The 14144-nt window shown below is 52.2% G+C and overlaps 5 protein-coding genes across 5 annotated transcripts; all 5 read right to left on the bottom strand.

The window, feature by feature from the left end:
* Positions 1 to 162: 162 nt before the first annotated feature.
* PtrM4_034660 (uncharacterized protein) lies at positions 163 to 2427 on the bottom strand (the record flags this gene model as incomplete). The annotated part of the gene is made up of 1 exon (XM_066104089.1): positions 163 to 2427. The coding sequence occupies one exon, from the start codon at positions 2425 to 2427 to the stop codon at positions 163 to 165; it is 2265 nt and encodes a 754-aa protein (XP_065966291.1).
* Positions 2428 to 4243: 1816 nt separating this feature from the next.
* PtrM4_034670 (ParA multi-domain protein) lies at positions 4244 to 5356 on the bottom strand (the record flags this gene model as incomplete). The annotated part of the gene is made up of 2 exons (XM_001939286.2): positions 4244 to 5196; positions 5272 to 5356. 2 exons carry the CDS (start codon positions 5354 to 5356, stop codon positions 4244 to 4246), a joined length of 1038 nt encoding a protein of 345 aa, XP_001939321.1.
* A 301-nt stretch (positions 5357 to 5657) lies between these two features.
* PtrM4_034680 (ubiquitin-activating enzyme E1) lies at positions 5658 to 8798 on the bottom strand (the record flags this gene model as incomplete). The annotated part of the gene is made up of 1 exon (XM_001939287.2): positions 5658 to 8798. One exon carries the CDS (start codon positions 8796 to 8798, stop codon positions 5658 to 5660), a length of 3141 nt encoding a protein of 1046 aa, XP_001939322.2.
* Positions 8799 to 9847: 1049 nt separating this feature from the next.
* Positions 9848 to 11024, bottom strand: PtrM4_034690 (uncharacterized protein; the record flags this gene model as incomplete). Its single annotated transcript, XM_001939288.1, has 2 exons — positions 9848 to 9906; positions 9959 to 11024. 2 exons carry the CDS (start codon positions 11022 to 11024, stop codon positions 9848 to 9850), a joined length of 1125 nt encoding a protein of 374 aa, XP_001939323.1.
* A 908-nt stretch (positions 11025 to 11932) lies between these two features.
* On the bottom strand, positions 11933 to 13773 carry PtrM4_034700 (BetA, Choline dehydrogenase and related flavoprotein; the record flags this gene model as incomplete). The annotated part of the gene is made up of 3 exons (XM_001939289.2): positions 11933 to 12903; positions 12954 to 13679; positions 13737 to 13773. The coding sequence occupies 3 exons, from the start codon at positions 13771 to 13773 to the stop codon at positions 11933 to 11935; spliced, it is 1734 nt and encodes a 577-aa protein (XP_001939324.1).
* Between the last annotated feature and the right edge of the window lie 371 nt (positions 13774 to 14144).

Below are 14144 nucleotides of genomic sequence, written 5' to 3' on the forward strand. Positions count from 1 at the left end.
CAGAAATAAAAGGAACACAGTGCATACAAAGTCTTCATCAGCCCCTTAACCTCCCTTCTCTATCAAATTACTCATCTCATCTCCGTCTGCCTCTAGCTCGTAATCTTTCCACTCACGCTTCTACCACAACTTCCCGCTGTTCCCATGGCAGACCGACTTGGCCTACCAGTTCACGCCCTTCTGCCTCAGGGCATCACTGACCTGTAGCGCCGGAATAGTGAAGCCATACCCGTCCGTCCTGCCCTCACGATCTTTGTTGCTAATTTCCACTCTAAGCGAAACATCCAACCCATAGGGTCCACAGAGACCAGTCGGTTGGATACCACCTGCAGCCGGATGCTGGGTACCGGCACTCTGCTCACCGAGATGGAAGGGTTGGCGCATGTTGTCTTTGGGACCTGGGGCTTCACTGAGCGTAGACTTTGCATCGCCGTTGGTGTTGATGGAAGGTGCCTGTCCGGGTGCAGCGCCGGGGGCGGAGAGTGTGGCGGAGGGAGGAACAACGGATTCGCAGATGATGGCATAGTTGCGGGATGGCATTGTAGCGTGGTTCTTGGCAGAAGTCTTAGGTTCGATTTTGCCGTCTTTGCCGTCGCCATTGATGGCGGCACCGTTGGTGCCGTTTGAAGCATTCACGCCGTCGGGCAGCGCTGGGTCGCGGTCGAAGATTTCGAGCAACGTCTCGTCTGTCTCCTTGTCCAGGTGATGGATCTTGTTGCGCCGGGCGAGGAGGTTGGCAACGGCCTGAGGCGGGGGCTTGTTGGTAATGGCGGAACTGATGATGTTGGGCATGTAGCGCCAGTCTTCCTCTGCGCGGAGACCAGCCTTGGGGTTTGAGTAGAAGCGGCCGATGGCGCCGAGATGGACGTCTCCACCAAGGATAGTGACACGAGCTGAGAATTTCTGGGAGAACCTCTGCAACCTATGCATCAGATCCCGACGTTCCTGCTTATGTTGCCGTGCAGTGTAGTGGTCGTCCAAGTCATCGAGCAAATCGACCTTGCCATCGAATTGGTTGAAGAAGCCACCGGCAAAGCCGAAGCGCTTGTTCAGAAACTTGATGGGTGCAATCAATGGGGATTGAAGGATGTTTTCGAGCCAGATCAGTCGTGGGTAAGCGATGGGTACACCAAGCAATAGTATCATGTGCTTGAGCTCGGGGTTAGCGCTAAACTCTTTGTCTAGACGCTCGAAAATCATGTCATATGTTTCCTTGTAATTGATGACATGTCTGGTGCGCTCTGTTCGTGCATCGATACCGGCGAATGCAATGCGCGCGCCCAGCTGGCAGTAGATGTTGCGACTGCGCTCCTCAACATATGGGCCTGGTTTCTGACCAATAATGTAGGATGAGTCACCCTCATCGTCCGTCATGACGAAAGTGTTTTGCAGCTGTGAAATGTCTGCAGGTGTTGTTCCCTCTCCTGAAGCGCCCACAGCTGTCGTCTCTGGTGCATCAGTCGTGTATGTGCTCTTTGGAGGGGCCAAATGGTGCTGGAACAAGAGATAGTACTTGTGTGCAACTCCACCGATACCCCTGAAGACAGCGCAGTTCATGAAGTGGTCGGTGTAAGAGCCGAAACCATCGATGATGTCGTGGTCATCCCAGATGTTGACCTGGGGAATCTGGCTGTTGGCAGTAGAAAATGGCTTGTGGCCATACCACCTGATGTAGTTGTTGTAGTAGTACTCGTCGCATTCATCACGCATCTTCCTGTCAAAGGGGTATTCGCGTCGCTTGTGCGGGTTGCCAATGTCGGTCCAGGGCTTGAGCGGGCCGTCTACTCGCACTCCGTCATTGTAGATTTGGTCACCGCCACCGATCATGACGTGGAAGGGTCGCTGCTCGTGCATACGGAGAACATCGTTCCACAGAACAGGTCCTTGCCAAATGTCCATGTCTGTGCCAACACTGAAGCCGTTGCAGGAGTGGAACATGATGCGCATCGACTGTGAGATTGAGGGTATCACGAAGACTTGCGGCTTCTCTTCTTTGGAGCCTTCCACATATTTCAGGCCCTGGATATCATAGCTCCACCGCGACTCGAATGGCTGCATGGGAGCCTCGATGATGAATCGCCAGAAGGCCTTCTTGGAATCTTCGTATAGCTTTTGTCCATGGAAGGTCCTCTCCGCCACGCTGAACCTTACATGGCCTATACTCCTGTCGACTGCGCCAGCCGGTGAAAGCACAAGTTGCGGGTTCGAGTATACAGCATTCGCGTCTTGCTGCCCGGGAGTTGTGACGATCAGAACACTGCCGTGCCAGACGGGCTGCCCAGTCTGCTGATTGCTGGTGCGTCTATAATTCAAAAGGGGGCCCATGATGACGTCCAAGACACCCGAGGTGCTGACAACTTGGGGCCCCTGGCCGATGCCCGTGACGCCGCTTGGATCTTCATGACTTGGGAGGTATTCGGTAGCCATAGCGAAGGTTGATGGCGTTCAGGATCGATGTCTTGAAATTGAGTAAAGTATATCCGCAAACGCGCGCGGGATGTATACCACTTCACGACCCAGTCAGTACAGTGACTCAAACCGAGCAACGAGGGACTTACAATGGCGACGCGCTCTGACGCTGCCAGCTGAAGTCTTGATGTTGGCGCGGATGCTATGCGCGACGCTAGTCGAGGTGGTGTTCCTGTCGCGACGAAGTCAATTGCGCGACTATACGGTGCTGCACTCTGGGGAAAACCGCGACTATGGAGGCGGGGTTGGATGGATGTAAGAATGAACTGAAGGAGAAGGCCGAAGCAGCCAAACAAAAAGCCGCTCTAGCCTGACAGTCAAGAAAGATGTTGTGCCTGTGATTGATGGCACAGCGACGGCAAGGATTGTTGCCGCACGACATGCTCGAATCCTGGCAAGGCCTTCCGCGCCGTAGCGGATCTTAGAAGAGCGGACCAGGACTACTACCAATCTTTTGACCCGTCGTTCACGCCGTCTCCATCCGACGTGTCTTGATGCCCACTCTTTTGTTACTTTGCAAGGTCATGAATCGCTCCCAACGATATCTATGAGCTCACCATCGATTTTCCGCGCCACAGACGCCCAAAGCAAGCTTTTGCGATGCATGCCAAGCAATTACTACCTCTGCCAAGCAATCATTAGCGCGACGTGATGACGAACGGGCGTGGCAGTTGTGTGGCTGCGACCCACTCATAATCTCCAGCCTGCAACCCGCGCATGTCAGGGAAAGATTCGCGCACAGATTGTGGCATGCGGATGACGGCTCCAAAAAAGGGCGACGTGGCTTTAATGCTGATCAATTGTTGAAACAAGACCCTGAAAACATAAGTAGGTTGTCAAGGGGCTTGAAGCTTATCCCGCTGTACTTGGGGTCTTTCTATAGCACGGATATGAATGACTTCTACATATATATTCTATACCTTGCAAATACAAACTTTCTTATATCTAGTTTAATCGTTCTCTCTTAAGAGTCACTACACATAATCTACATTTCACAGCCTAACGTATAAGTCCGCGTTGCAGCACACAACCTATGCAAGACTACACATATATTTGTGAAGCAATACATAAAAATCGAATTGCCCTTACTTCCCATTTAGTATCAATTTTAACTTTACTCAACATCTCCTGCCATAATGCCGCCACAATCTATTTCTATCCCCTCCATCACATGCACCCACGGCCCCTTACATAATCACAAACAGGCCGCAATGCGCTCAACGCGTATGCCTTACCACAATCCACACCCAATCTGAATACTTGCCCAAACAGGTAACTGGTATACCACAGCCCACCGGGCTATACTGGTACCAAACTCGCGCGCAGCAACTCTAGCTTTCCTGCACATGACCAAATGCGCCATAATTTACACCAACTTGCACTACTTTCGAAAAGAGGAAAGCTCCTACCATAATGCCTTGGAAGTGCAAGGAATAAAAGGACGTGCGTGCGGTAGCTGCCAGATTACTAGAATCCACACCTAAGAGAATCCGTAACTTGCCTATTGCAGTAAAACATCTATGACTAAAGAAATAATTTGATAGGGAGGAAAGGTGGAAAAAATTATATCATCTATCATCTGCAGACTATAGCAATCTGCGATGCTTACGTAGAAAGTATACGCAAGACTTTGACGATTGGAAGAATTGATACACGTGAGGATATTCATTAGGAGCAGGTTACTTGGAACATGTTGGTATATATCAATGCGATGTTATTGCAAATCAATTGCGGTGACCCTAAGTGGTTTTCGTTGCAATTCAACTACAAGTCCTCATGCTTCTTCCTCATCATCCACAGGCAGCACTTCATCTCTACTCAACCCTATTTCTTCGCCCACTCTCCTTACCACCTCTTTGATAGCCGCACAAGCCGGACTATCAGGATATGCCGTCAAAAAACTCTCGCCAAAATCACATGCCATGCCTATCCTCGGGTCCAGGGGCACCGCGCCCAAGAAAGGGATGTTCTGATCTTTAGCCAATTTTGCTGCACCACCGGTACTCGCCCTGAAGATATGGCTTTCATGTTTACATCCAGGACACACAAATCCACTCATGTTCTCCACAATCCCCAGGATAGCTATACCCGCTTTCCGGCAAAAGTCAATCTCCTTCCTCACATCTAGTAGCGACACTTCCTGCGGTGTGGAAACAAGAACTGCGCCGTCGACGCCAGAGGCTTTGAGGAACGAATTTACGGACAAGTGTTCGTCGGAGGTGCCCGGGGGCGTGTCAACGACGAGGAAGTCTAGTTCGCCCCATGTCACGTCCATGAGAAACTTCTTGATGAGGCCGTTCTTCTTTGCGCCGCGCCAGATTACGGCGTCGTCGCGGTTCGGTAGCATAAACTGTACACTCATGACACCGAGGTTCTCGCTAACCCATACGGGTTCCCATCCTTCTCCGCTGACATGTATGGTTTCATCCTCTACGCCCATCATCTTTGGTATGCTTGGCCCGCAGATATCCGTATCCATGAGACCGACGGTCGAGGATGGGTTTGATGCGAATCCGTGCGACAGCATGGTGCTGAAGGTTGACTTGCCGACACCGCCCTTGCCCGAAAGAACGAGGATTTTATGCTTGACCGAGGAGAGGCGGGCGGTTATAATGGGTATGTCGGGATCTGGGCCTTTCGGCGCGGACGCGCATATCGACTGGTTAGGACATCCTGCGCATGAGTCTGCTTGACCTGCTGTAGCAGATTCAGGACCTGGGCAGTGCTCTATGAATGTTGTCAGTCGTCAGTCGTCACATGAATGATGGAGTGCGACGCCGAGGGGTGGCGGGGCAGACGTACCAGGCTCAGGCGCAACGAGCTTTGGTGCTGCTTTCAAAGGCGCTTCGAAATCAACCTGTACTGGCTCTTCTAGTGAGGGTACCATAGCTTGTGTAATTGCGAGGGGCGAAATGTGAGGGCTACATCGTTGCATGCGGAGAGAAAGACCTGGAGGCTTGATAATCAGCATCCGCGGGTAGGCCTGCAAGTCTTGGCAATTTGCCCCACAATCGCCCGACTACCGGGCGCGAGTCTCAAGCTCCACCTTTGACTTCATCAAGGAACAAGACAAGGTGTCGATTGAAAGGTTCTATTCATGCAAGCTATGCTCGTCTATACATATCATTCAGCGGATACCCAATCCCTTATCTCATCACTCAATCTTCGTGGTCCAAGTAGACGAAAGTCTACTTCAACTTGACCATCACGTACGGTATCTCAACATCCTCCTCCTTCTGGTCCTCGGCTGTGATCTCGAAGATGACGTTCTTCTGGTGGTCCGGTACAGGCTTCTTACTTACGTGCTCAACGAGCTTGCTCATCCTGGACTTTGTTAGTATTTGTATAAACGATAAAAATGTAGATACTTGCGTAAGAGGCATCCTATCCTTTAGCTTGCTGGGAGGATAGAAAGATGCGTAAAGTAGGCTGACACCGGAGCTGATCATCTGAATCGAGAGACCCTTCTTCTCAAAGTGCGCCACAAAGTCCTTCAGTGGGATGTCGTCTACTTCGAAACGATCCCATAGCTTGTCAATCGTGACCTCGCCATCATGCCCTTGGTAAGTACCCTTCGGGCTTGCAATTGGCTCGCTAAAGCCGAAGAATGGAAGTGCCAAGTTAATGAAGCCGTTCTTGTACTGCTCAATGTCGGTCTTGCCATCGATGATCTTGTACAGTTCAAGGTTGACAAGGCCGGTGACCAGTGCTGTAGTGGTCGCAATGGCAGGGATAATCTTTCCAGCAATGAACTTCGTCTTGTGTCGGTCTGCTTGCTCAATCTTGTAGTTCTCCGCACGAAGGTTGCTGGCGGCAGTGATGAAGTCGATGTGATGATTGGTGTCATCATCCTTCTCGAACTCTACAGGCTCAAGCTTGAATCCAGCGAGCGACTTCGGTGCTGGAAGCTGGTTGATAATGCTGTCGAGCGATCCACTATCGTCGCCGCCAGCCTGGTTGGCGTTTGGATCTGGCTCCTTCTCGTCGGCTTGAATCTTTACGGTAGGATCGGGTTGGAAGTCGGGAACAATCATGTCATTGAGCACTTCGACGTAGTGTTCCCGAGACGCATTTGGCTTGATACCATAGTTGTACGCGTGTAGAGTAGCAGCTGCTTCGACATATGTGAAATGGGTTGGGTTTGAAGGGTCAAACTTGGATGGGTCAGGCGCACGCTTTGGTCCTGACCAGAATGGCTGACCAGATCCCGTCTTGGAGTCCTTGGGGAAATTGTAAAGCAATTGCGCGATGGCGTGGTTGTAGTTCTTCTCGAACTGATGGCGAGCCCAGACAATGCAGTCATCAAAAGACAGCGGCTTCTCGGTCACCAAGAAGTCTCGCAGAGTCTCCAGAGTCTGCTTCTCATTTCCAGACTGCTTCAGTGATGCGCCAAGGTAATCAGGCTGCGTCAGATACAGGTTGACGATTTCGGGTCCCTTGACGAACAGAGAATCAAACGACTCCCGCGCCCACGCAATGGTGTGCTCAATTCGGTTGGGGAAACTCCTCAGTGTGCACATGGGGAAAGACTTCTCCGGTGGATCTTGTGACGAGGAATAAGACTCTGTGATAAATGGCAGGACAACCTGGGTGTTGCCCTTGGTACCAAGAGTGCCGCTATCGAGCAGAGGCTTGCGGAAGAACACACATCGACGATCAACATATGTACGTGCCTCTACGTTGTCGAGTGCGTTTGTGACTCCGTCCAGCGAGTTCCAGAACTCCTCGTTGAAGATATGCTCGGTCTCAGGACCGACCTTGTCTTGCAAGGTAACAACCTTCCCACTGAGGTCGGGGTTCATGACTTGTACAGCCTTTGCTGCAGCGTCGCTCTTTAGCTTGCCAACGTCGGCCGGTCGGAATAAGAACTGTCGGTTAAGATTGCTCTTCTCGATCTGGTCGTTATCGGTTACGGTGATCTTGCCTTCGGGCCCAGTGCCTAGACCCATCATTGCCCAGTTCTTCAGCATCTCGCAGCCAATGGCACCCGCACCAACGAGGAACTGTTTGACATTGCTGAGTTTCTTCTGGTATTCCTGACCCAAGACAGCGATTTGACCATCATAACGTGAGCCAATCGGCGCGCACTGCTCTTCCGAACGGGTTGTCGATGTTGGGAGAGACTCTAGCGAGTCAAAGTAGAGGAACTGAACGATGGGGTGGAACTTTCCGGACACAGATTTCAAGACTTCCTGCGCAGCCATACCACCAAAGAATGCAGCGACCGGGCTGAGGTCACCGCGAGCTTGGTAACTGAGTTCCTTGATGAGCTTCTCATCCAGCTCGACCTTCTCCTCCCCTTGAGCTGCGATTTCCTGCGCAATCTTGAAGAGCTCAGTCGCATCAGCCTCGTGGTGAGGGCGTGGGAACTCGCCCTTGTGAAGGCTTGCGAACTTGTGAAGGGCATGAATACCAACGTGCAGCTGTTGTGGTCGGTCGAACTTGGCGAAGTCGGAAATGAGGAGCTCGGGCTTCTTCAGCTGCTTGCTGAAAGGCTCAAAGTTAATAATCTTTGGCATCTTGACCTGGATGAACTGGCCACCTTTCTTGTACTCTCCCAACCCAGATACATCGCCAATAGAGAAGGTGTAGGGTCCCTTGACCTCAATTTTGCGAGGTGCACAACCGTTCAGGCCCTCCATACCCTCGACCTCTGAGAATGTGACCCAGTCGCCATCTTCAAGACCGTGCCTTGTCTCATCCAATGCTGAGACGATACCCTCCTCATCAATACCAGCGATGATACCGGTGCTAACGTTCTCGCCGGTTGGGTCGCCAACGGTGAAGTTCTTGCCGAAATCAGTGAAGATTGTGCCGAACAGACCATATGTGTCGGTGATGACAATGAAGATGCCGTTATCATGGCAATAGTCTGCGATCTTGATCTGATCTTCAAGCGCAGTGTCGGTCAGTACAATGACCTGGAACTGCTTCAACTGCGACAGGTCTGATGTCAAATCCCCACCGCTGTATTCCTGGACGGGTGTGTATGGGTTGAGTTCGGAGACTTTGGGTACGGTGGCGGAGGCGCGCGGCTTCCCTACATCGGCGGGTGTGAGGAAGAACTGTGACGACAAATCGGCGAGAGCGGCGGGCTTGGGGTCGTAGAGCGTCAGCGACTTGACACCGGCCAGGGCGATGTTTTTTGCGATCTCAACACCAAGACCTCGTAGACCAGCCACGAGGACGTTGGATGAGCCCATACGCTTCATGGCCTCGTGGCCCAGCACATACAGCTGTCGGCTGTAGAGGGACTCGTCGATTTCGCCATTGTTGCCGGATGCCTCCTTGAGCTGTTCGATAGCAGTGGCAGGACTGTCGACCTGCATTTTTTCCTAGGATATATTAGCCATACTTGAAAGCGACATGCATAGCCATGCACGAGACATAGGAGACTCGGTGTCCGCCAATGGTCGGCTGCACCCATGCAGGGCGCATCCAACAGCAACATTGTATCAGTCACAAGGCAAGGCGCACTTACTGTCATGACTTTATCTCTCTTGCTGGGACGAGTGTCCTCGTCGCTCCGATGTCTCTTCCCCAGTTTGCCGGCTGTTGCGAAGCCTGTAAGCTGTCAAGTGTGGCGGTTGCGGGCGCCTCGTGTATCGCGGGGTAGTCTTGATGATGCAGTCGTGAAGTGTAGACAAACAAGGTCAACTGGATTGTCTACTGTGGTTGAGTTGATATGTGAAGGGTGTAAATGGAGAGTCTAGAGAAGCAGGCAGCGCGGGTATTACGTGAGTACTTGTCACAGGGAAGGTGCTGGAGCTCCACACTAGCGCGCCATCCCACTTTATTCTTGGCACTCGCGATCGTCATCGCCTTTCTAAGCAACTCGCGAGTACACTTGATCAGTCAAGGTGCTTCGCTATTTTTCTAGTATGCTCCGACCTGGTTGGTGTTGTTTTCCAACTATCAATAATGAGCAAATGGATAACTCCACGGCGTCGTTTCCATTCTACTGTCATTTCACAGAATACACATGCCTATGTTAGTACTCTACAGTTTTCTGTAAAAATCGAACAATCAATGTGGCACAATTGGTTCATCATGGTGTAAAAATCATCATCGTTGTATTCACAGCCCTCACGGCTTTCTCCAACATCCATGTACATGATCCCGTATCTCGTGTTTTTTGCATACCGTTCAATGCTTCATTCTCATTAATCCATAATCACCGCCACTCGTAGTAACACATTCAGTCGCTCGTTCGTTGACGCTGGAAGAAAATACCGTAAAACGCCGTCTGGGCCAAGTTGCAGCCAGAACATTAATCAGCAGAAAGAAGAAAACCACCCCTTAGGGTACTCGCGGAAACTCGACACGCAAAGAAGCGAAAAAGTTGTACAAGAGAAAGACGTCCACAACGCTGAGCCGATCATCGTCTTGACGAGTGGTGTGTTCGGCGAGTGTGGCGATCCGAAGAGCTTGCGCTGCCTAGGTGGTTGTTAGCATTATGCTGATAATTCGGGCCGACGGGATTACTTACTTGTGCTTGTGTAGTCGCTGTACATGTACGACGTTCCACTGACAGTGGTGCTCTTGTCTTCGGCCTTTGCATCGTGTCTCCTCTTCAAGCCCAGCGCAAGAGCCAATCCACCCAGACCGGCCGCAAGACCAAGGCCCTTCTTCGCACCACCGTGCTTTTCAGAGCCGGCGCGCGATGGACGGGCAGGTCGGGCAGCGCCGTACCAGCGGCCACCACCAGCAGCAGCGCTACCACCGCTGTGGTGGTGCTCCTCAATGTATGTCTCCTCGTGAGTGTGCTTGCGCTTCTTGCCAATGCCGAAGATGGCGAGCAGGGTGTCGAAGAGGGCGCGTGCGCAGCAGAAGAGGCAGAGGAGCAGAAGGAGCAATATGCCGAGAATGACACCAATGACGATACCGGCAATTGCGCCTCCGCTGAGGCCATTGTTGCTTTCCTGAGTTGGGACCAGGCTGCCGGAAGCGCCCGTAGGAATTGGCGTCTGGAAGGGTACTGTGACAGTCGGGGTGCCGGTGTATGTGACTACAACGATTCCTGAGCTGGTAGGTCGAAGAGGAGCAGAGGGGGCCAACGTACCGGTAGGCACAATGCCTCCTGAGCTCCCACCAGCGATCAAGGCACACTGGCCGGCAGTGAGGCAGTAGTAGCCCGAATCGCAACAGGTGGAGCCACAGGGATTTTGTGAGTCTTTGCATGTCTGTGTCGCAGTCGCGGGGACATAGGTGCTGAAGACGGATGTCTTGGTCAACAGGCCGACCGTCTCAACGTAAGTCGTCGTGTGGTATTGCCAGTATCCTCCTGCGCCAGCAGCTGGGGTTGCAGCACCACCGCACTGCGCCTGGTTGCTGGCATCAGTGTAGCATGTTGTGCCTGTAGGGCAGCAGAGCCAGCCCTCAAAACCACAGGGATTGGCGCACTTTTCTTGTCTCCCAATTAATTGCGACGAGTTGTGAAAACCCAAAAGTTCTTCTTGATGGACTGGGTACCGGTATGGCTTCGCAAAGGTAGAGGGAAGATATGCGAAAGCGACAAGGCCGAGGGCGGCGGGCGGCGCATGGAAAAGACGCATGATTGTGAGCGAAAGATGCAAACAGGCGCAGAAACGACTGCGATTGGAATGTATCTGTTTGCAGAAAGCGGAAAGACGCGACACTCTGTCGTCGGAAGCGGTGAATGGGTGGGTAGCTGCGGGGTCGATCTGTTGGCTAGCGTGCAGCTCCGGGGAATGCGATGACTGGCCGGCGCGTGTACGACGTGAACGGTCCGCAATAAAAGTAAAACAAAAAGTCAGTATCGATCAAGTACAGAATGCGTGGGAAATGGGTGGGAAGATGGGAGCAAGCGTGCAAGACGAGGGCTGGTAGAAAAGGGTACACTTAGAATATGCGTGAGGTTGGGGGACTACGCAAGCCGGTGGTTGGGTACGAGGTGGGTGGTTGGGGAAGCCGCTCCAACACCGGTATGCACTTGCGCCAATTGTCGGGAAACCTGTCACTATCCTTGTAGACGTTGTCGTGTTCCTGGCCGTGATTTATTTTTACTCTGGGGTGTGGTCTAGAAAGCCTAGAAAGATGCAGTTGGTGGTGTGCTGTCAGGCGCTTCTATGCCACGTTCGTTTACTTTTGATACTTGACTACAAGCCCGCCCGTTCACCGAGCAACCACGGCGCGGGCATCATCCTCTTCAGTCTACGCACGTTCGCCAGCACCATCCGTCATGCAATTTCCACCGCCACGCTGGCCGGAGCCCACTCGCACATGCGGTGTATGGTAGTTGTGATTTTGTAATTGCCGGTACAGTTCATGCGCCTACACCGTAGAATCGACGGCCGTAGTCGTTCATTCCTCCGCGTCACCCCACCACGCGTCGCGAACTCTATGCACGAGAGCTGCTAACTTTGTCTTTCTATTTGTCTACTCTCTCTTCGCCATGTGCGAATCGCAGTCGACATCTTCTCCAGCATGTCGCACAGCCCCGTCACATACGCGCAAGTACCTCAGCACTATCCAACCTATACTCCCGCACCAGCATCTCGCTTGCCCTCTGCGCAATTACATACGCCGTGGCCTGGGTATGATTGTTTGTTGTAACCGGCGCAACGCTCATGTCCACTACTCTTAGCCCCTCCACCCCTCTCACCCTAAAACCCTTGTCTACCACCGCGCCCTCATCCCCGTCTTTGCCCATCCTACACGTTCCCCCGGCATGCCACACCGTTGACGCATTTTCCCTCGCAAAAGCATCTACATCGGCATCATCCATGCTGTTTGGACCCAGGATGGTGCGCACAACGTGCGGTGCGATAACCCGTGATGACGTCAATTTCGTCCAAGTCTCTCGTATAGCTTCGCGGAAGATGCGCTTGTCGTAGGGGTGCGTGAGGTAGTTTAGCTTGATGACAGGCTTATCTTCTGCCTTGGCCGAGCGTAGCGTAATGGAGCCAGTTGATTGCGGGTTCATGAGGAAAGCGATGAATGTCAAGTACGTGTTTCCCGACTCGAGTTGTGTGCCTGGTGGCCAGAGCGTGCTGTTCGCAATGAACTCGAACGTTGGCACCTTGTCTTTCGTCAGATATTCTTGCACGTCTTTTGGCAAATTTTCGAACTCTTTCAACTTCTCCAGCCCAGGTAACTTGACAAACCCACCCCACAGACCCGAATTTTGGAGCGCAAAAGCTCCCGTCTGGTCCTTTTCCCATGCAGCCTCTGCTTCGGCCATGAGCTTTTCGTTGGATTCAAAGGCGTATCTGTCATTAATTGAGCCGCCAACCTCGACTGACATGAAAGTCAGGACGTGGTCGTGGAGTCCTTTGCCTACGCCTGGCAGATTCACTTTGACATCGATACCGAGAGGACTAAGTTCATCGGCAGGGCCGATGCCGTTTAGCAAGAGGAGCTTTGGTGTGTCAATTGCGCCACCGCAGATGATGACTTCTTTCTTCGCAGTCGCTGCCAAAAGTTAGCATTCTATCATCTAAACATGTTCCAGATCAACCTACCGTTCCGGCCATCCTCCGTGACGATCCCGACAACCTTCTTCCCCGCCCAAACAAACTTCGCCACCTTCGCATCTGTCCAAATATGCACGTTTTCCGGTGCATCCAGCAAATGTGCAGTTGCACTCGTAGTCTTCCCTTGGCGAGAATAACTACTCGGAAAGATGCCCACTCCGACCGGATCCCCCGAGTTCAAGTCCAGATTTACCTTCCACCCCTCTTTTACCAGCGCCTCTATCTGTGGCTCTGCACCGCCCTCCAACTCTTTTGGCAACCCTACTTCCACATTCCCAGCCGTGCCATGCGGGTTGGTGCTCGGATCAGCGAGATGCTTGTACCCCTTTGAGCCCTCAAAATCGTAATTCTCAATTTTGCCAAACGATTTATGCACAGTTTCCCAGCTCCATTCTCCCTCTTCATCTCCAACAAATTCAGCCCACCGATTGTAGTCTTCACTACTTCCATACAGGTACACAGCGAAGTTCAGTATCGAACTCCCGCCAAGTCCTTTGCCTCGTGTATACGGTATCTGCCGTCCGTTGAGTCCGGGCTCCGGCTCGGAGACGTATCCGTGGTCAAGATCTGGACGCATAGCTTGCGCATGGTATCTGTGGAAAGGAGCGCTCAGGTAGGCGCCCGAAGGCTTAGATCCAGCTTCGAGGAGGAGCACAGAGGGCTTCTTTGCAGAGTGCGAGAGCCGATGTGCGAGGAGACAACCTGCCGTTCCGGCTACAAAGTACTATGTTAGTCGTGAGGTGGAACAAGGGGTCACATAGAGAGTCTGACCACCGACGATGATAAAGTCATAGGATTGTTGTGCCATTGTTTTTCCAACTGATAAACAAATCTCGTCATTCGAAAAAGAAAGAGAACGCTGAATACGAAGTGCCAGTCTTTTATAACTTTCCCTGCTCCGCCTCCGGCCATTGCTAAGACGGGTGCACCACCAGGCTGAGTAAACTACATTAGTATGCATGTACGCCTCTTCCCCTTTTGGTCACTTCCCTCTTCCGATTGCGACGCCCCTTCCGCCCAACCCCACTACACCTTACGTTCCGCTGCAACCTGAGAACTTTCAAAGGCCTAATACTCATGCATATTGTGTAACCGAATCAAGGCAATGAGGAGTGTACCAGCTGAGCTTTTCGAGTGTTGGCACAGTAAGATGGGCTAATGGTGGGGGTGAGTCAGCAG

The sequence above is a fragment of the Pyrenophora tritici-repentis genome, chromosome 1, assembly GCF_003171515.1.
Source record: "Pyrenophora tritici-repentis strain M4 chromosome 1, whole genome shotgun sequence".
Taxonomy (NCBI): Eukaryota; Fungi; Ascomycota; class Dothideomycetes; order Pleosporales; family Pleosporaceae; genus Pyrenophora; species Pyrenophora tritici-repentis.